At 32.9% G+C, this 22936-nt stretch overlaps 1 protein-coding gene and 1 long non-coding RNA gene across 2 annotated transcripts in view; both read left to right on the top strand.

Moving 5' to 3' along the window:
- The first annotated feature begins 1734 nt into the window (after positions 1-1734).
- LOC133191752 (metabotropic glutamate receptor 3-like) overlaps positions 1735-22936 on the top strand; it is a 46541-nt gene continuing 25339 nt past the window's right edge. Inside the window, exons 1-7 of the mRNA XM_061327488.1 lie at positions 1735-2007; positions 2890-3002; positions 7371-7564; positions 7745-7958; positions 8092-8192; positions 9507-9668; positions 9774-9887. Of these exons, the coding sequence (XP_061183472.1) occupies positions 1735-2007; positions 2890-3002; positions 7371-7564; positions 7745-7958; positions 8092-8192; positions 9507-9668; positions 9774-9887 (1171 nt within the window). The remainder of the gene's footprint in view (positions 2008-2889; positions 3003-7370; positions 7565-7744; positions 7959-8091; positions 8193-9506; positions 9669-9773; positions 9888-22936) is intronic.
- LOC133191824 (uncharacterized) lies at positions 18149-19104 on the top strand. Its single transcript, XR_009721746.1, has 3 exons — positions 18149-18469; positions 18594-18696; positions 19030-19104. It is a non-coding gene; the product is annotated as an uncharacterized LOC133191824 (long non-coding RNA).

Below are 22936 nucleotides of genomic sequence, written 5' to 3'. Positions count from 1 at the left end.
CATCGCGTCATCACTATCGTGCCATCGCATCATCCCTATCGCACCATCGCTATCGTGCTATCGCTTCATCGTACCATCGTCATCGCACTGTCGTGCCATCGCATCATCGTCATCGCGCTATCGCACCGTCGCTTCATCGTTATCGCACCATCGCTTCATCGTTATCGCATTATCGTGTCATCGCACTATCGACTCAAACCTCGATGGTGCGATGATGCGATAGTGAACTGCATGGCCCTATGCGGATTCCTTAGTTTTGTGTACTTATTTGTGAAATTTAAAAGATCAACACCTCAAATACATGTGAATATTATTGCATGCAAACAAAGGACTCCGACCACTAATATTTTTATTCAGCACCCCATCTCCCGGTTGCACATGTAGCGTAGAAATATTCTAGGACCCTTACAATGTACAAATGCTCGTGTTACTAAAAACTGCTCTCGGGTTAGAAGTTTTGATGTGTATATTATTGTTAAGATGCACTCCTTAGGCGTCTTGCAAGTAATGGAATGTTCAGCATAAAGTGAAAGTCCCCTTTTAAAATCGACGTTAGAATGAACTATCATTCATCCGTAATGGTATATTGATAATTTGGCACATATCAGCAACACTTGTCAGCTTGTCCCCATTTATTCCTTCTACATTTAAGGTTCCTATCTAAGTACAGAGGGAAGTTGATGGCTGTCACTGGGTTGTGAAGCTGCTTACAACTAATGATGATGTACATTGCCTGAAAATTATATTTTCATCTCTATGAATTTTATCTCTGGCGTAATTGAGCTTCATGTCCAGTTCCTTTTTGATAGTTTGATAATCAGTTCACGTCCTTTTACATCCTTTTACAAATTTATCTTCATTAAAAAAGCACTGATCTTAGTAATTCAGCATCACTTATTATTAATAAGATCAAATAAATCAGCAGTGATATCTGCAAAATAAGCGTAAGAATTAGATTACCGCTTTTCAGCTCACTGAACTCTAATATTTTTTTCGTCTAAAGACATATTCTTGGTGCATAAATATTGTAAGAGTTTTCTTAATCGTATTCTCTTCTGAATATAAAATTTCAGTTGTGGACCAATAAAGTGATTTACATAAATAACAAGGAGCTTTAATGAGTAATTTATGATTAATACACACTATTATATTGATAAACACAGAAGCTGCTAAATCATTAACATGGCTGTATTGTTTTTATTACCAGTCATTAGTATATAGTTTTGTAATTGTCTTCCTTATATATATTTGTTTGCAACATAAAGGCTTTTTAAGTCCCTCAGCTACAAACGTGTCGGCTTGTTTCAGTTAAGTACAGCTATGCATTGCGCTAATTATGAGGAAACATTTGATGCGAACATAAAGATGCAATCTATAGAAAACTTTCATCTTCACGACATTTTTTCTTATGTTTCTCCTTTGTATTCCTCAAATAAAATACATAAACATGCGACAAAGTTTAATTTAGGTTAAAGACTCGTAACAATGCCAAGGAATAGTAACAGTGTCAATATACAATTTACAACATTGTAGTCAATGGATATGACAAGACAAATAAGATATCTTGCGCTTTATTTGTTAGCATTTTCTTCATTTCTTTGTAACAAAACTGGACGAACATATCTCCACATTCCCGGAGACTTTATTTTAGGTGGACTCATATCCGTTCATTTTCCAAACGACGATGGATGCGATAATAAAATTGACCCTCACGGAATTCAACTGTTGGATGCTATGATATTTGCGCTATCGGAAGTCAATGTTTACTTAAGAGAGAAGGGAATAACACTTGGTTTGAAAGCATATGATACTTGCTACAGCATTAACCCGTCCTTGGAATACTCCTTAGAATTTGCTCAGCAAAGTTTCTACACGAAGCAAGAGGAGACTGGATACAATAATTGCACGGCACTGCCGTCAAGACGGGTGATAGGGGTAATTGGTCCAGCGACTAGTAGAGAGACACAATATGTGGCTACTCTGCTTACTCTGTTCAAAATGCCACAGGTAAACATGCATGCTTAATGAAAAAAAAATCATTAATGAAAAAAGTGAGTTAACAAACAGTGATCGATCTTGAGAACATCCAGAAACAATAAAAATCTGTGAACAGGGCATAAAACAATATCAGAGATAGGGTCAGGTGACTAGAAGGATTAGGCATTAAACACAATAAGTGTTGATCACGTAGACGGAACGTTCCATAGTCAAATTAATGTAAAAAAACAAAGGCTTATAAATTGTTATGTAAAACGACAGCAAAATGATAGGATATATATGCTAACATGGCCATTACAACCTTGGGCCAAGCGAGGTTTTGCTATGGAAATATGAAGAAAAAAAATTAAAATTTGTTTTCAAGACCAATACGTCCTTAATGTGTCATATTGATAAGCAGACTTCTTCAAGTAGTGCAAATTCACATTTGGTCAAATCAAAGGGGAAGGAGAGGGTTATAGAATGAGGCAACTATTGGAGATAAATACTTTTATTAGTAATATATAGGGAAAATATCTTAAAAATTCCTTTCAAGACCAGAAACTCATGATTACTTACATAAACATAAAAGGAGCCTCGTAGAATGAAGGTTGATGTTCTTTTAAGCCCGGCCCCCATATGGGAGTTAGTCTGGCAACACAATACCGGTCAACATTTCTCATGTGGACAAAAAGGAAAAATATATTGGTATAATCATCTTTTGATTAAAAAAAAAATTCTGGTGAGCATTGTGGCCAATGAGCCTGTCGTTTGACATGTTGTATATGACAAAAAATTTATTTTGTATATTGATTGCAGCTTTTTAAAATTATAATTTTTAATTTTTAAAAAAAGTATAGATTTTATTAAAGTAATCAAAATATAAACCAAAAAACGTTTTCATTACTACAGATTAGTGGCACGGCTACTTCTTCAGCTCTTAATGATGGACAAAAGTACAAATATTTCAAGCGAACGGTGCCCTCGGACACATACCAGGCCAAAGGAATTGTTCAGCTTCTCAGGTACCTCTGCTTGAATTTAATGAGGAATAAAAGCAGCGCTCATATGATACTGACTTCATTTTCTTTTTCTTAATAATTAATAATCAGTAAAGAAATTTAAGATCAAGGATGTTATAAAATTAATTTAATCAGCATTTTAAATGATGGTACTGCAAGTGCAATTCAGTAATGAAAATAATGGCTTGAATTTAATTTCTAGTAATGCCAATCCCTATGAAGTGAAACTAATAACATATCAAATGTTTAAAAAAAACAATGAAATCAAAGTCGAAAAAGTTAAGGAGTTTGGATCCCATCAAAACTAATGAGAATTTTTTTATCAGGTATATTTTTAGAATTTATACACATAGCTTAATAAAAAATCAAAACAAAAAATGGGGGTCAATGCGCTTCTTTTGGCGCTCCAGAGCGTTTAGTTTGACTTTTTTGCACTGTAAATGCGTCTTACACATAAATCAATTTTAATTTTTATTAAAGTTTTTCCTCCAATATTTTTTATTCAAATAAATTATGGGAACAAACACAGTCTTATTTCATCTTGAATAAACACATTAAAATTTGTGACAACGAAATTTTTTTCAATTTACTCCGCATGTTCAATTATTTGTCCTTTTTGCACTCAAAAAATTTTATTTTTCTGGCATTAAAAATTCAACAAGCAATAAAATCATTTGAAATGAAATATATGGAGATAACGAACAGTATTCAAGCTCAAAAGTCCATTAAACAATACAAAGTAGGAGCAGAGCAAACACGGACCTCCAAACATCAGAGGTGGGATCAGGTGCCATGGAGGAGTGAGCATCCCCTGCCGACCGGTCACACCCGCCGTGTGCTCCTTGTCATGATCGGGAAATAACGGAAAAATCCGTCGATAATTCAGTGTGTAAATAATGGCCTAACAATTAGTGTGAAAAACGTCAGTCAGCATTTGACTCAATGATAAATTGTATTTGCTGACAAGGTCATTGTATCGACCAAAGTAATGACATTTTACTGAATTTAAGAAGAATGGTCAAAAGTATCTTATATATTCAGAAAAGAAAATAAAAAGTGGGGGTCTGTGATGTTAATTTTTAGATATTACTAAAAAAGTGCTCATTTTAAGCTTAAAATAAGGCTATTTTTTTCTTGATTTTCACAATATATTTGCTATATTTATCAAATATGATGATAGAATTCATGTCACTTTATTTAATATATAATTTAGGACCAGTATAAAACAGTTCACTGCACAAAATAACTCTGTGTGCAGACTGCATGTAAATATAGGAATCCAAACTTAACATACTTTAAATACTTCGAAAGAGAAAAAATGACCATTTTCTTCTAAAAAACCTTCCGCCACAAAATATAGTTCCTCACCTAATGCTTTTGTTATGGAATTTAATCATGGATTTTTAACTGAATATAGTTTAATTGGCATTGTAGAATCCAAATTTATTGTAAGAATTAAAACTTTATGCAGAATTTTTGAAATATTGGTTAAGATATAAATCTGCTCAAAAGCTCAGGAGTGAACCTCTTTAATTAATAGTCTGATGTAGTGAAAAGAGAAGCATAACGAAAAATCAGATAACTACGAGGGTTGTACGGTAAAATAATAGACAACGTGTTTTTATAGGAAAATAATGTGTTAAAAATGGTCTTTTACCCGAAAAGGTGTTACGCTATGAATGCTAAATAGTCTGAGATTTACCGGTCAAAACTACTACTTCTACAATTATATTCAGAATTCAATAAAACATGCACAGAAATAGACTACCAGTATTTAAAGATGTATAGTTCTAATTATAAATTTTGATTTTCTTTTTATAAAAAGTGTTTTCCTGGTTATTAAAACTAGAATCTTACGAGAAATTGCAAAGTGGAAACCATTTTTTTTAAAAATAAAGTTGCACTTATTCATTTCAATCACAGGGGTTCGCGTACCTATCAATTTAACCGAAATTTTCAGTAAATAAAAAAAATACGTAATACCTATAATAATAACACAAGGAGTGCAACGCATTCCAGGTCACCGGGGAACCCCTCTCTTAATATCGAGGCTGCCGCGCAATCAATTTTCAGTCGAAAATTATAAACACAAACCATTCTTTTCGGAAGGAACCATTCTTTTTTGTCTGCTAATGCATATGATTTGAAATGCCTGTTTAACAACAGTAGCAGTGATATTTCTGATCGACTTCGCTCAAACGTTGGTTGTCCGCGACGCCATTACGTGACGTTGTGATGGGTGCGTTGATTTACCCAAAGAAAAAAAAATGCCAAAGATGAATAATAATATGGAAATTAAGATAATTTAAGGTCATGTACGATATGAATCTTCTACAAACCAATTCAACAGTTCTCCGTTTTTACATACAGGTGTAAATAATGTGAAGAATACAACGTACAAAACGATACATATAAGAAATCAAAATGAATCACATGTACTTCCAGTAGACAAATGATTTGAACGTAACAGGGAAATGTTTAGAGCAGTGTCTTTCTCCGAAAAGATAATTATCATTTCCTTCTGACATTTGAAACATCAATTCAAAAAATGCTTCGGGCACTTTTTGATATTCTTGCATGAAGTGTGCGAGGGTCTGTCAATGTATGTGTAAAATGAATTATTTAATAATGTAACACTGCATGCTTGTGAACAAAATTGTGAGTGATAAAGTTCAATTAAAAAAAATCATATATCCCCCCAATAAATAAAAGTAAAATGGAAACGCACGTCCAGCGATTGAACAACCCTTGAATATCACCCCCCCCCCCCCCGCCAACTTGTACGTAAATACATCCCACATATATAGATACTTCTGAAATGGTCTCTGTTAAAACAACAGACAGCTAATAATCAGAAAAGCTTATTTGAGCCTTCTGCTCAATTGAGCATGAGCACAAATTATAAGTGTTACGTTTTTTTTTTTAAATAAGTATTTAATAGGTTTTTTATTTACTGAAAATTTCGTTACAATTGATGGGTACGCCATCTTCCGCGATAGTACTGATTAAATTCTCAAAGTAAACGATTGTTGAATAATCTTTTTGTTCTTCCTTTTTTTACTTTTCCTCGCCAAAATTGAAGTCACATTAACTTGGATTGGAACCCCCCCCCCCCCCTCTACTTCCTACTTTCAAGTTTTTTTAACACCTTAAACGTAATCTAGTATTAATATATGCTTAATTTTTTACATACTACATTGAATAAATTCAATAAGGGTTGGAAAACGTATATCTGTTCAATGTCTAAAAGGTCAAGACAACAAGGAGTACTTTAGTATACTTAAGTTAATAATCAATTATAAAGATTCACGGGCAATTATTTTTTTTTTAGTATTTTAGAATAAAAATGAAGATGACGTCAGCCCCCCAAATTATTCACATATTTTTCTATCTATACATAAAAATTTAGATTTATTAACCGTAAGTTGTGTATTGAACCCCCCCCCCCTTCGCCTAATGCCCCACAAATCTTTTAAATACCACTGCTAACTTATTATGTAAAATGTTTCATATATTTTATATATATTTCACAATAGACAAACAAGTACAAGTACACGAAGAAAAAAAAAAATATTGAAACAGATTTGGTTTAATTTCATGTATATATATGGTACACAGGTAAACTTCACAATTGAATTATATTTTTTGAAAAGATGTAGTATGATAACTGCAACAGTGTGTGCAAACGCATTGAGTAACGCGAGTTGGCAAGTTATATAACACCTTTCAAAAATAATAACTCAATGCTTATACCTACATTTTTTTAACTCCGTGCCTTGTCTGTAAATGTAATTTTTATTTCCAAATTCTTTGGGTAAAATTCAACCAATGGAAGATCCAGTGCGACAGGTACTACCTTGAATTTTGAATTTTGTTGATGACGTTGCACCTGCACGACGTTCAACTTTTGTGAAGTCAAAATAAAAATCAGGTAACGATTTTACTTCCCCGACCGTGTTATAGTGTTTTGAATGCTAAAACTTTCCACACATTTGATTGCAAAATACTTGTGTAATGTATAAATTAAAAAAAAAATGTCAAAATAAGAACCACAATAAATAAAACAATCTAAGAAGCCTTTGTCCAACATGAATTAGTGAAACCTAAAGAAATATTCACATGCAACAAATACTAGAACCTATGCAGCACAAACCGTTAAAATGTGGTGAAACAAACAAAATTAGGTGAGATTTATCTTATTTTAAATATCCCGATAAATGACATACGTTATACAATTTCTACCTAAGAATTCTTAGTAGCCCCAGTTGTCGATTTCTGTTTGGTCTATATTCTGCAATTCAATCTCATACGAGTCTTGATCGTTTGAACTCACCTGACTCATGTTTATAAAATGATTTTTTTCTTCTTTAGAGCAAATGGATGGGTGTATGTTAGCATTTTGTACGAAGATTCTAGCTATGGTAGATATGGTTACAATGACATCAAAAAGTTTGCACGACTTGACAACATATGTATTGGATATGAGAAGCAAACCTCAGAGGATATGACAGATTTAGAGATCACGGAAGTTTTAACAGATCTTAAATCAAGAAGGAACGAAAAAGGTACACTATTTGAATTCAGTGTTCTTTAGATGATATGTATAAAGAAAACTTAGATATCGTAACAAGTAAACTGTGAATAAGAAATTAATAAGGTTCATCCACCTTATAAATTGTAGACCTATCTTTGTAAAGAGCGCCTTTCATTTGCAGATTTTAAAAATATTATGTTATATTTATTAGGAAAAATAGCGGTAGTTCTGTTTATGCTGTATCGGAATGCATACAGAATTATTCAACGAATTCATGACATGCGCATTGAAGGCTTTATATGGACTGTAAGTGACGGATTAACCGGGCTTGATCCCCCTGTTGGACTAGAAAATATCATGGATGGAGCAATCGGATTAGCCTTAGAGACTTTAAAATATCCAGGATATATCCAATACGTAAATAAGTGAGGAAAAATGTTGCATTTTTTTTAGTAATACAGTGTAATACATCTTGGACAAAACAATTTTGAATTATTAATGTCAGAAACTTTGGCCAACTAATATCATGCTACATAATACTTTTCATCGTCATTGCAGCCAAAGTAGAGAAACAAATGCAAATCCATGGTATTCAGAATTCCTCCAGGAATATTACCCCAACTGCACAACGGGAAACTGTGGGCGGATTAATAACACAGGTATATAAACATAAATATGGACAATTGTAGACTATCAAAGATTTGAATTCATTCATATTGTTATTATATATTATATATAGCTAATTATAATTAAATTACTTTAAAGTGCTTTAACATTAGAATAGATATGAAAGAATACAACAATCAACTAACACTTAATCTAGAAATTTAGACGGACAGAGATAATTAAAAATGATTTAAAGATTTGATCCTGAAGTAGCAAGCCATTATATATATACATTTTGATTACGGAAAAAGGTCTTAAATGATAACACAGATTTACAAATTAAAAAGAGCCCAGAAACTATAGACACTAAAATAGAAATTACATAATTACTATGTATACAGATAGGGCTAAAGATATATATATCCATTTTAAAAAGATAAGGCGTAAGACACGTCTTAAAATTGCATAGATTTGATTCATGTCTCATAGCTGCCAGGAGACAGTTCTAGAATGCAGATGATCTTACATCGAAATGTCGATTCCCGTATAACCTGGTTTATCTACTTTCTAGATTATATCTATAAAGTAATACGAATCAACATTTCCCAAGGACTTCAAAGCATACCATTCCAATGAAGATTTCAAACTAACAAAATTAGGCAACAGATCAACAGATTCTGAATTAAGAGTTTTATATAGCCTATAGTGATAGTAAATGTTACGAATGTATTTATAGTTATGTTCGCCTTTGATAAAACCCTTGAAAGTATTTTTTATAACTTCCAAACCGTTCACGGTAGCTCAGTCGGTAGAGCCCTCGCTCCGTGATCGGGAGGTCGTGAGTTCGAATCTTGGCCGCGACTGGCCTAAGTCGATAAAATATGGGAAGCAACTGTTTCTTCGCCATGCGCTCGGCACTTTAAAGTGAAGTTGCAGGTCCTTCGGATGAGACATTAAAAACCGAGGCCCCTTGTCAGGTCAGGCGTTGGCACGATAAAGATCCCTCACTGCCCAATGGCCCTGAGTGCCGAGTAAAGGTCAGAATTTGAAGCCCTTCACCGGTATAATGGTGACGTCTCTGTATGAGTAAAAAATTCTCGAATGGGGCGTAAAACAACATACAATCAATCAATCAATTTATAACTTCCAGCGTTTTAATAAAGGCATTTATGTTCTCAGGTCAATGCCCTTCCCATAGGAATTTGAAAATAAGAACTTAAATTCTGATTTGTAAAGCTTAATATTGGAACCTGTCTATCAAACAAAAATTTGAAACATAGTTATAACAAACAATATTAAAACCAAAAAATGAAGATGTCACTGAAAATATTTCTCTTAAACTAATTTTTACTGCTTATATTCACCAGGTGTCCCGTATATAATCAGCATCCGAGATGCTGTTTACGCATTTGGCAATGCCATTCTAAGCATTCATTCAGAGATGTGCAAGAATGATACTGGTGTATGTGAGAAAATCAAAGAAAAGTTAACAGGAGATTTATTGTTAGAATACCTCGAGAAAAGCAAAAGTGAGAACACGAATTGAAGATAAGAATTTGAAGTTTAATAATATTAATAAAATATCACAATATAAAAAGGAGATTTTTTAATAAATTATTTAATTTAAATAACAGATCCTTTCAACACTTCATTCCATTTCGTTGATGGTGTTGAAGGACCCCCTAGATACAGCATCCTACAGTACAAAGGAAAAGGCAACAACTTCAAATGGACTGAAATAGGAAAATGTATCACATCTCTGATTTCATTTATCTACTTCAACTAGATTTTACCTTACAAAATGAAATTTAGAGCTATATATTCTTGATTCAGGATCTAAATATAACTTATGTGAAAATGACTTATTTTCTCTTTAAAACCAGTTGTAGGAGAGGAATTGGTACTCGATGCTGTTAAGTCGGAAGCAGCGTGTTCTGTGACATGCCTTCCTGGCTACATTAAAAGAATAACTGAGATATGCTGTTGGGACTGTATACTTTGTCCTCGTGGAACTATCACTAATTCCTCAGAACCGTACAGCTGTACAGATTGTTCACCTGGATATATATCAAATTCAGACAGAAATGAATGCATTCAGATTCCAATATCTTTTTTTACATATGGAAATCCCTTCTCTGGTGCTATTCTTGTATTGTGTGTTCTGGGTTCTGTTTTATGCATTGTTGTATTTGTTGTATTTTTCCAAAAGAGAAATACGCCTCTCCTTAAAGCCACTGGTTTTGAAACCAGTATGGTATTGCTTTCCAGTATTCTTATGTCGTATATATCACCTTTTATTTTACTAAGCTACCCTTCTTATCTATCCTGCGCAGTATCTCGATTATTTATCGGTATGAGTTATACCATGGCGTATTCTTCCGTTCTTTCTAAGCTAATTGTTTACAAGAGAGCATTCGATGTGAAATCTGGAATCAAGCAACACACAGCGAAAGGACAAAACTTACCAAGACCTTACATGTGTACAATGATGACTGCTTTGTTACTTTCTCTTGCTCTTTCAGCTATGCAGCTTCTTGCTATAATATTCTGGCTTATAATTGATACTCCAGAACATACGATAACGTACGATCTTACGTCCGATCCTCCAGCTGGTCACCGCACATGTCGAGACTCTAATAACTTCAATTATTTTGTTCTACTCTTCTGGCCTTTTATGCTAATGATTGCATGCCTTATCCTTGCCATCAAAACAAGAAAACTCCCGGAAGGTATGAACGATTCACGTGAAATCATGTACTGCTCTTTCACTTCCTTTATCATCTGGTTAGCGTTTGTACCTCTGTATGCTTTCTCCACAACTATTGCTGCACGAGTTATCTCTCTTTGTGTTTCATTGTTCATTCATGCGACAGTTTTTCTCAGTTGTCTTTTTTTGACAAAGATTTACATCGTGGTCTTTAGACCAGAGAAAAACAACAAAGACCGTGTAATGAGAAGTACAGCTGCCAGTCCTAGCAAAACTCATAACACATATAGCGATGCCCACCATAGCAATGATTTACAGGCAAAAGGCAAAAAGCAAGCCTTAAATGATTCATACGACTCAATTGTAGAATATTCGCCATCTAACGGTAAGAAATCTCTGTTTTAATCTTCAAAATATTTTATTCTTTTTTATTTTCATTTTTGATTTAGATTTGTACTTTTTTGACTATATAGTTTGATTTTTATATTCGTTATAAATGCATAACTTTGGAGTTATATTTACCTGTCAACCTTCATATTGTTTACAGTGGAGTTAGAACATAAAGTCTCCCTCCAAAAATCCACCTTAATTAAACAGTGAAGGATTCAATGCAGGAGATGGGATTGTTGAGATTACTGAAATAAACGCCGCTCTACAACTCCTATGCAGGGATTACTCTATACCTTGATTAGTAAAAAAAAATCCCGAAATAAAAGCTGTCAATCCTAATTGATCCCATATTTGATTACAGAATGATTTGGAAGGAGACGTCGTCCTGTAATAAGATATTTGGATTTAATAATGGATTTAACAAAAAGAAATGTTTTGAAACTTTTGAAAAAATATATATTAATGATGTTAATGATCATTCTGTCTACCACTCAAATACGTGATGTACACTTTAACCAAAATAAAACATTCTTAGAAATTACATGTCATAGTACTTTTCAAATTGTAGTCCGATGCAATACCTGTGTTTTGTCACACATGCTCTGGAATACTTATTATCTATTAAAGAAGTTGAACGTGTCTTTCTACAATTTCAATTGAAAATCCCACAAATTGGTCAATTATGTCCTACACATGTACAGGTATGTCACAGACCCGCGTGAACTGGAGGAGGAGGCTGGGTGTATTTTCAAGTCTATTCTATGCAGTTGAAACTAATACTCCTTTAGATTGTGTTCTTTAGTTGATAATGTCTATGATATTATTTCATTGCATTTCATGTTAGGTCAATATAAGGACAGAACAATCAGAGGTAACACAATGAGAACAAAAGGTTATTGCACAAGCTACAAAATGAAATGTTAATGCGATTATAAAAATGCAAATATAATGAAAAATAATTTATTTTTCTCTTAAAAAGAAAATCAGAAGTGAATCAGGTGTCTGCAAGGATAAAGCTCTCCCTGCCTTTATCTTAATTTAATTTTGATTAATGGTCATTCCAAAGGTATTTGGAATGACCCTTAATCAAAATTAAATTAAAATCAATGCGTCTGTGTCCTTTAAAGTAGCCACAGCTTCTGTCGTATCTCATAATGCACATTTATACGAAATGTCACTTAAATGAAATGCTGAACCTTAATTTAATATTTCAAAAAAAATTATAATGCTGTGAAAAGATTGAAAGTACCAGAAAATCTTACGACAAATGATACCCCATTTAAAATTCATGTCAGATTTTTTGAAGTGACAAGAAATTACCAAACACTAAACGGCCAACGATATTTTCTAGTCAGATACCCTGGTATTTCATTTTTATTATTTGATAAATTAAAGTTTGAAGAATTGTCACCACTAATCAGTCTATGATGCATTTATCTGGTTCGAATCTTTATAATTGCCGATAAATTCAGAATACTCAGGAGCGCGAGATTGTTGCCTGCTTATACAATTGTATATATAAATATAATATAAAAGCATTTACTTAGACTATGTACACATTTGTTCTATTGTTGTTAGTCTGTATAATGTAGACACTGAAACGATCTCTTAAATAAAGAATATTCCTTCTCCTGATCCTGGTGGAAATATATCGCATTTACAAGGAATAATGTCGAAAAATGAATGTTAAAACACCAGAACAAATGTATTAAACCTAAGAAATTTCATCATGTAAGCAGTTACCATAGGAAAGGAAAACAGTACAAAAGCTATCTAACCTTAACCCTGAATGACATGGTAGCTAGGAGAGCAAACCCTGACAGAAAATACGGAGTTCTGTAGACGGTTGGTCGAACCTTGTGACACATAATGACGACTTCCGGCAACTCCTGCAGCTTTGCTGCTGGTAACTCATCATAGAATTAACGGTACTTAATTTCTACAGCATTTCTCTTAATATTTCCGCATTGGATTAATGCTTCTTTCTGAAGCATTGCTCTTGCTAATTCCGTAAAGGATGAATGCTACTTTCTGAAGCATTACTCTTAATAATTCAGCATAGGATCCCTACTACAATATATAGCATTTATCTAGTAATTGAGATTGGCACAATGTTACTTTCTATAGCTTTGCATAAATATTTCTTTATTGGATAACTACTAGTATTTGTGGATTTTTTTCTTGGTAATTTAGCATAGGGTTAGTGCTACTTTTTATAGCAGACGTCTTATTGATTGAGAAAAAGGGGTAGCAGAAACAGCATTCAAAGTTTACAAGTCAAAATAAATAAATAAATAAATATATACATGTAAATAAATAAATAAATAAATATAAAAAGTATCAACATTGGCAGTTAAAACATTCAAGGAAACATTATACTGTAATTGTAATATGGCGGAGAAATAGAAAATTAAAGTTACACACTTTTTTTTTTTACAATGTTTGAGAATTTGCAATTTGAAGTACACCTTTGTTTCAAATTATGGCATTAGCAAACAACTGAATAATTATTAATGTGACTGTAATTTCATGTTTCTAATCAGTAATAGTACCTTTTCTTTTGATTATTCTTTTTTTCTGGAAGCCAGTATTCGTTTGCCTTTTTGTCGGATTCACGGTTACAAGTTGTAAATTATATACGGTATCAATTTTGATGCATCAGATGTGCATTTCGACAAATTATGTCTCTTCAGTGATGCTCAAGCCAAACGTTGGAAATCCAAAATATTTCAATAAAAACGACTTGGAAGAGCTGAAAAAAGGTGCCAAAGACTGGAGCCAAATACATTGAAGGATCAGAGCTATGCCCGAGGGAGATAATCCTTAATTTAAAAATAAATTTCAAAATTTTATCACTGCAATTTAATATTTATCCGTATTTTCAAGCTAGTACCGAAGTACTAGGTTACTGGGCTGTAGAGACCCTCGGGGACTAACAGTCCACCAGCAGAGGCCTCGACCCAGGAATCAAGATGTAAATTATATACGGTATCAATTTTGTTGCACCAGATGCGCATTTCGACAAATTATGTCTCTTCAGTGTCTTTTCAATGTCTCTACAAATGCATCAATGTTATTACATTATCAGGCTTTACACAGTTAAATATCTCGCTATAGATGAGGAAACATTTGATTCATACCTAAAGCTGTGATACAAAAACAAGCTTTATCTGCATTCCAGTAGTTTCCTTATGTGCTCAACTTTTTAAATATAAATTAAAAAAAAAAAAAAAAAAAAAAAAAAAAAAAAAAAAAAAAAAAAAAAAAAAAACGACGAAGTAAAATTAAAGTGTAACATTTGATTTAATACCAAGGATAAAAAACAGTGTCAATATATAACTCGACAGAAAAAGGTAGAAATGGCCACGACAAATGGAAAAGGACAACCTGCCTTTTATTTACTTCTAATCGGGTCAATTTATTCTAATGAGCTTGAATTACATTTCTACATATTTCCGGAGATCTCTACTCTTCTTGAATGTAGCATGCACAACAGACAAACAATCTCTAAAAGGAGGCTATTGACAAATATGTTGCAATTGAGGAAACAAGGGTATCAACAGTCTCATTTAAAGTCAATATTTCGCAAATACTATGGTCGATACAATGACCTTGTCAACTAATACAATCTCTCAGCAAGTCAAATTTGAATGACGTTTTCCATAGTAATTGTTAGGCCATTATTTTTTATACTGAAATGTCTATGAGTCTTCCCGTTTGCGCGATCATGACATGGAACACAAGGCAGGTGTTTAATAGAAAGGTAAACATGCATTACTTGCATAGAATATCGATTGCTATCTTTCGAATAAGCAAAAAAAAAAAAAATAAATAAAAAATTGGTCCATATTTTTTTGAAATGTTTCTTTTAAAACGGTCATTTTTTTTTATTCTACATAAATATTTAAAAATAATAATCAGAACAAATGTAATTGCATGTATTTAAAGCTAATATTCAGAGAGACTTAGTTTTATCCTGAAATTCAGCAGATTTCCACTTGCATTTTAATGAAAATTGCTACTTTTTAAAGCAATATATCAATAACTTTACAAATTCGGCAAAGAAAAAAATCCTGTCTTGACTAAAATGAAATAGGAAGATAACGAACAATCCAAGGAAACGATACAAATTTGGAGCAGGGCAAACATGAACCTCAAAATTTAGAGGTGGGATTAGGTGCCATGGAAGAGTGAGCATCCCCTGCTGACCGGTCACACCCGCCGTAGCTCCTTGTGATGATCGGTGAAAAAAAAAAAGGAAAAAATCCGTAGAGAGTTCAGTGTATAAATACTGGCCTACCATGTAGTATGAAAAACATCAGTCACCATTTGACTTAATGATAGGTTGTGTGTACTGTCGAGTTCATTGTATCGACCGTAAAACTTGCGAAAGGATGACTTCAAACGAGACTGTTGATATCCTTCTTTCATCAACTTTTTGTCCAAAACTTTTGTCAATGTCTCTTCTAAGAAATTGTTCATATGTAGAGCATCTTGCGTATCGAATCAACTAAGAGACATAAACCCCATTTGCAGGTGATAGTGGTATATTGGTACACTAATGAGGGACTTTGACAATTGAAAAGTTGAAGTCATCATGTTTATCATAAAGTTTTATTGTTAGGTAACCATGGACGTCATTTCCTAGTAAAATAGCTCAATATGAAACAGATGTGTCAGAATCTGTGGTATCTTTTATTTCAAGCTCACTGGGATTAACGAGTCGACATATGAATGAAGGTAACTATTGTTAATTGATAATACGTCGTCGATATGTCGAAATGTCGAGTTGAAGGCCACAGCAAGTGTTTTCTTCTTATGTGGAATTTTTTAAAATAAATTATGCTTCATATGAATACAAAAATAGGTCTGCTAATAAGGGGGCGCGATTGGTACCCATTGGAATTTCAACAGATTGTTGGAAGACCTGATCTCCAAAATCTACATAGATATTGTCAATCAGAAATCCAAACATCTTTTTCATATCAACTTCAGAGTACGTGTGTGTACAATCAGAGTAATTTTTAACAAAATAATTTTGCAAATGACCAATGACAATATTTACGAGTTCCATTTTTATTGAAAAAGCAGCTGTCTGTGGTGTTAAAAAGCCTTGACTTCAATTTATCGTGGGGAATGGTTGTAAAAAGTGTTGAAAAGTCGTACGTTTTAGTGCTATTGATTTTAGTATAATTTTGTGATTTCAAATTTTCAAAAGTTCTTTGGAGTTTTTCTACATCTGATTAAAACCAATTCTCGAATATACTTTTGTACAGTACTCCTGAAGTTTCTCCTTCATTACAGTAAATACTTTAGTGAGGAGTAAAGAAAGAGGCTTGGTAGAACAAATACTGGAACCCGCTATGTATCTTTGTTTGTAGGGATTTTTATGAAGTTTAGGAATCCAGTAAAGGTATGGTAATTGAAACTCATTATGATTGTTTTGAATATTAAAAATACCTAAAATGGACTTATGATTAAGAAGAATTTCCTCCTTAGAAAGGGAGCTTTGGGTGTAAGTTGGACTTCCACCTGTAGAATTAAATCCTAGTTCCTGTAAAATACAATTCAAATTATGAGCCTTACAAACAAAGACTATGTTGTTACCAGACAAAGTTAAAACAAAATAATTAACTAACATTGATGTAAGTCTTTGCAAGATAGGTGTTTAAGAAATTCAGATTTATTTGTTCTCGAACGACGAAGTTCACAGTAGTACAATATTTATCTTCAACTACATATCCTCGATGAATGATATCCAGCAGGATTTTGTATCTATGCGAACTTCTCAATAAATTCCAGTTGTAGAAAAAAAATATATCGTTGAATTAAAATTGCACTTTGCTTTTAGGAGACAGGTACTTGATGTTATATATATATATATATATATATATATATATATATATATATATATATATATATATATATATATATATATATATATATATATATATCAATACACACAAAAATTCCGAAATCATTAAGACGTGTTTCATGTTTTTCTTCCGTGTCAGTTATACTGTATTGCTTTCCGTATTTTTTAACTCCTCTAACCAATGTGGTTTTCCTTGTATATTTGTCAGCAATAAAAATGCCCTTTTCGGTTCAACAATTACAAGAATATCGATATCTTTAATTTAAACCGTGAACACACCGATGCAGCTCGCTAATTAGGAGGAAACATTTAGAGCATACGCACAGATGATCTAAATAAAAGCATTTCATCTTAATGTCACTGTTTTTTCCTTATGTTTTTTTTTTGCGATATTGAAATAAAATACACAAGTTTAATGAAAAATTAACACTTTCATCAATACGAAAGAGAAGAAACTATGTCAATATACAACCTTCAAGTTGAAATAAATGGATATGGCAAGGCAAATAGGATATCTTGCACTTTATATACTAGCATTTGGGTCGATTTGTTGTAATAATACTGCGCGAACATATCTCCACATTCCTGGAGACTTTATTCTTGGAGGACTTTTCTCAGTTCATTTTACAAACAAGGATGGATGTGATGTTAAAATTGACCCCAATAACGGAATACACCTACTTGAGGCCACGATATTTGCTCTATCGGAAGTCAATGTTTACCTGAAAAAGAAGGGAATAACGCTTGGTTTGATAGCATATGATACTTGCTACAACATTAACCCGTCCTTGGAATACTCGTTAGAATTTGCTCAGCAAAGTTTCTATACGAAAAATGAGAAGACTGGATACAATAACTGTACGACACCGACATCCAGACGGATGATAGGAGTAATTGGTCCAGTGACTAGTAGAGAGACACAATACGTGGCCAGTTTGCTGGCTCTTTTCAAAATGCCACAGGTAAATATACTGTTATGTTTAATCCATTTCTGTGTGGGATATATGGCTAAAGCAATGGGGTACCGTCTCCTGTTATCTTTCCCTTAGAGGGCGCCACAGGCAAACTCGGTCCCGTATCGGAATACCCTCGCGCATTATCAGTATCTAACTATCGAAGAAAACGTAAACAAACCGCTGTCAATCTCTTTTTTAACATGCCTGAAACTTGCTGTTGTGTACCAGAATGCAGTAATCGAGGTGGACATGTGTTTCCCTCTGATCAATCAAGAAGAAAAATTTGGATCCATGCAATTAAATGCGGCGAAACCCGTTTTCAAAGTTGGGAACCTAAGACACATGCTGTTGTATGCAGGGCACACTTTAAAGCTGATGACTACGTAACTGAAACTCAACACGGTATTTATTTATTTTTTAATCAGCTTAAAACTTTATCAACAAAAAAAAATATTAAGAAAAAGTTGCATTTTCCATGTAAATACTTTAATTGCATGTAAATTAATTTACGATGAACCTGTTCCAGACACTGACACATGCATGCCAATATTTGACTCCCGCTGACATTCCCGATTACACTTGTGATCCAGTAAACAAGAAGCATGTCTGGCAGCTCTATAAAACTTCTGGTAATCTATTTATGCATATGTAATAAGCATGATAAGAAATCGTCTTTTGTTTACCCTTTTATTTTCATCTCACACTGTTTAAATCTCTGCATGAACAGATGAAGTCTGACAGATGTTCGGACTTTGTATAAGTATGGATAATAATGTAACTAATTACTGGCTAATCCACTGTGAATTTGAGAAATAAATAAATAAATAAATATATATATATATATATATATATATATATATATATATATAGAATAAATTAAGATTTATATTTTGTATCTTACTAGATAATAAAATTTTAAACATGTTAAAAATTTGTTTCAAAATAAATAAATTATTTTCAAGGAACTACACCCCTGAGTAAAAGACTTAAGAAAAGTGCGGTCCCTAGTATTTTTTCCTGGGTTGAGCCAAGTCCCCATTCAGAGGCCAGATCTGATAGAGCAAAGTCCAGGGGTATCAAGCGAAAATTAGCAGAGGAATTTTCTTCCCAGTCAGAGGATGTAGAAATTATATATGCAAGTGATGAACTGCAAACAACCGAAGAAGTAGTTTTTGATTCAACAATTTTAACTGAAGCTTCAGAGATACCCAAAGTTGAAACCAACCTTTATTTTCAAAATGTGGAGACCCAAACACCTAAACATCCTCCAATGAGCATAGACAATTTTACAAATGATGATGCTGGTGTTCATTTCTATACTGGCCTGGAAACACTACGGAAATTTTACTTTGTTTTGAGAACTCTAGGCCCAGCTGCCTATTATTTAAACTATGTGTATCATCAAGTTTCAAACATCAGTGTTCCTGATCAGTTTTTCCTTGTGCTTTGTAAATTACGCCGCCACACTACAAATTTTGAACTGTCAAGACTTTTTGGCATTTCTGAAAAAACGGTCTCAAATATATTTTTTACCTGGATTCTATTTATGAATAAGCAATGGCGTGAAATTGATTTGTGGCCTTCAAGACATCTAGTTAAATATTTTTGCCCGTCAGATTCTAAAATGAAATTTCCAAATACAAGGGTAATTATTGATGGTACTGAATGTCCCATTAAGAAACCAAAACTTCCTAAATCTCAGCAAGCCACTTTTTGTACATACAAAAACCGTAACACTGTGAAGGTTCTTGTTGGAGTAACACCAGGCGGTTTGACATCCTACATCTCTACAGCCTATGGCGGATCTACAAGTGATCGTCAAATTGTTGAAAGAAGTTGTCTAATAGATATGTGCAATTCGGGTGATTCAATTATGGCAGACAAAGATTTTAATGTGCAGGATATGTTTGTACACAAGAACATTCAAATTAACACGCCAACGTTTTTTAAAAAGAAAAATAGGATGTCCTGTGAAACTGTTATAAAAGATAGAAAAATATCCAGTAAACGTGTACATATAGAGAGAATTATTGGACTTGCAAAGACTTACAAAATTTTAAGTGAACCAATGAACAGTTCAGAATCAAAACTGTCATCTGAAATTATATACATTTGTTTCATGTTGTGTAACTTGAAGAATTGCATTGTGCCATCATATGCATAATTAATCAGATCTAATAAACACTGAATAAAAAGAGTGTTTTATAATTTAAACTTTTATTTACTTATTGCAATTACAAACACCTTCGTATGTTTTGTAAAACATTTTCTCAAGCAAGGCAGATTTGAAGTAAGTTTTGTAAAACTCATCCAATTTTCTTTCATGTCATTTATAAATTTGTCATTTCTTATTTCATTTCATTTCATTATACATGTCTTTAGCTTTCTTGTCCATTATCTTGTTAAACTTTAACAAGAAGGCAGAGATATCTGAATCAGTACATCCTGGAAATGCCTGGCCACTATGGAGGTCTTTATAAAGCTGTGGATCTGGGGTCATCATGAGGAACTTAGGTCCAGAAACGTCAGTCTTTGCACAGTGGGCATTTCTTTTGTAAGCTTCAAGTCTGTAAAAAAAAGTATTATCATAGTTAAATTGATTAAGTTTTTTAAAAATAGATAACAATATATTAAATCTTTTCATGATTTTGTGAATTATATGAGGCGTACACTCACAGGAAAACAAAGACCACTCAGATGACAATGATTGAGGAAATTCGGGAAAAATATATAAGCAATAAAAACGATCATTTTATATCTTTCCAAAAGACTTTTTCAATTAACTGGCGTTTTTAAGGCTATATAAATACAGATCACTGATATTTTATTTCATTTAAATGTTTCCATAAGGTAACAAAAGAGTATAAAAAGATCGATCAGCTGTTTACATTGACATATATATATTTACCTCTCAACGAGCTCCCATTTTCTGCCGCTTTTTTTCGCACCGAGTTTTTCCAACTCTCTTTTTAGCTCAGGTATTGTCATAGCACCAAAATTTGGCATAATCATGTTATTCAATTCGCGAATTGATTAAGTTTGACGTTGTACACGTAACCTCATTACATTTATAAAACTGATTTTAATGATAAAAAGCATTAATAAAATGATAAAAAGAATTATACAGTTAGACAAGACTCTTAAATTGACTTTTCACGGAAAGCGAATTGAATAACATGAGTATATATATACAGAGGCAACATTCTAAACGTCTCCGAAAGGGGAGGTTTTCCCCGGAAAAGGGTTTCTTTGGGGGCCATACAGATAAAAAATGGGGCTTGGATTTTTTGGGGGGATTTTCATTTTTAAAATAATGAAGGAATTGAATGAAGCGAATTGAATAACATGAGTATATACCGACGCAAGTTCAATTTTCCTTTCTATAAAAAGCAAGTGAACCGAATCGATAATACATATCAGATATTAAGAGCGAATGGAATAACATGAGTATATATATAGTGAGGCAAGACTCTTAAATTGACTTTTCACGGAAAGCGAATTGAATAACATGAGTATATATATACAGAGGCAACATTCTAAACGTCTCTGAAAGGGGAGATTTTCCCCGGAAAAGGGTTTCTTTGGGGGTCATACAGATAAAAAGAATGGGGCTTGGATTTTTGGGGGGGATTTTCATTTTTAAAATAATGAAGGAATTGAATGAAGCGAATTGAATAACATGAGTATATACAGACGCAAGTTCTGTTTTCCTTTCAATAAAACGCAAGCGAACCGAATCGTTAATACATATCAGGTATTAAGAGCGAATGGAATAACATGAGTATATATATAGTGAGGCAAGACTCTTAAATTGACTTTTCACGGAAAGCGAATTGAATAACATGAGTATATATATACAGAGGCAACATTCTAAACGTCTCTGAAAGGGGAGATTTTCCCCGGAAAAGGGTTTCTTTGGGGGTCATACAGATAAAAAAAATGGGGCTTGGATTTTTTTGGGGGATTTTCATTCTTAAAATAATGAAGGAATTGAATAAAGTGAATTGAATAACATGAGTATATACCGACGTAAGTTCTGTTTTTCAACGCAAATCAGGTACAACGAATTCATTAACACGAGTAAATATATAAAAATACAAACTATTCCATTTATTCCGTAAATAATACACATTCTTAGTGAACTTTGAAGTCAGTTAAAAATTTGTAAGGATTCACTTATCAAAACCAGTAGATACATATACTGACATAACTTTGAAAAAATCAGGACTGTGGTTGCAAATTTATAATACAGGTGCAAGTAAATTGCATTTTTGTCTAAAAGGGAAGTATATATAAACTTGTCTTATATCTACATTACATATATTTTTCTTCTAATTTTCGAGCCCACTGCGTCAACGAACGTCAAGTTTGATCTATACACTTGAGTACACATCACTCACGTTAAACTTGGACTGTACGAGGCCTATGAAAACAATTGGGTGGTGAACGCCGTGAACACTCTTAACACTACGCTGAATAATATGAAAGAAGGAACACAAATTATTTACATTTTAATAATAGTTGTAATTAGCGTTTTTACCACATGCACTTCAATACGATACGAACTGTTTGAAGAGTGAAATCCCAACAAGATATTTAATACTGCGTTTATTCCGTAAATGGCATACAAATTAATATGTTACGTCTTTATATTTCATCTAATACGAAATAAATAGCAAATGGATGATGTATCTGTTCTTTTCTTTGAACACTAGAAGTACAACAAAATTAAAAACATATTAAATAAAATTCCGTTTATTCCGTAAATGGCATCAATGGCATAACCCGTTATTTTAAAATACGTACTTTACATATAAAATATTAGAAATAAGTAAATTTAATAATTAAAAAGCACATTTTGGTATTTTT

The sequence above is a fragment of the Saccostrea echinata genome, unplaced genomic scaffold (assembly GCF_033153115.1).
Source record: "Saccostrea echinata isolate AGI-Se365-2 ecotype Australia unplaced genomic scaffold, CSIRO_AGI_Sech_v1 ptg000024l, whole genome shotgun sequence".
NCBI lineage: Eukaryota > Metazoa > Mollusca > Bivalvia > Ostreida > Ostreidae > Saccostrea > Saccostrea echinata.
The sequence above is the reverse complement of the archived record's forward strand: the minus strand, read 5'-3'. Positions and strand labels throughout refer to the sequence as shown.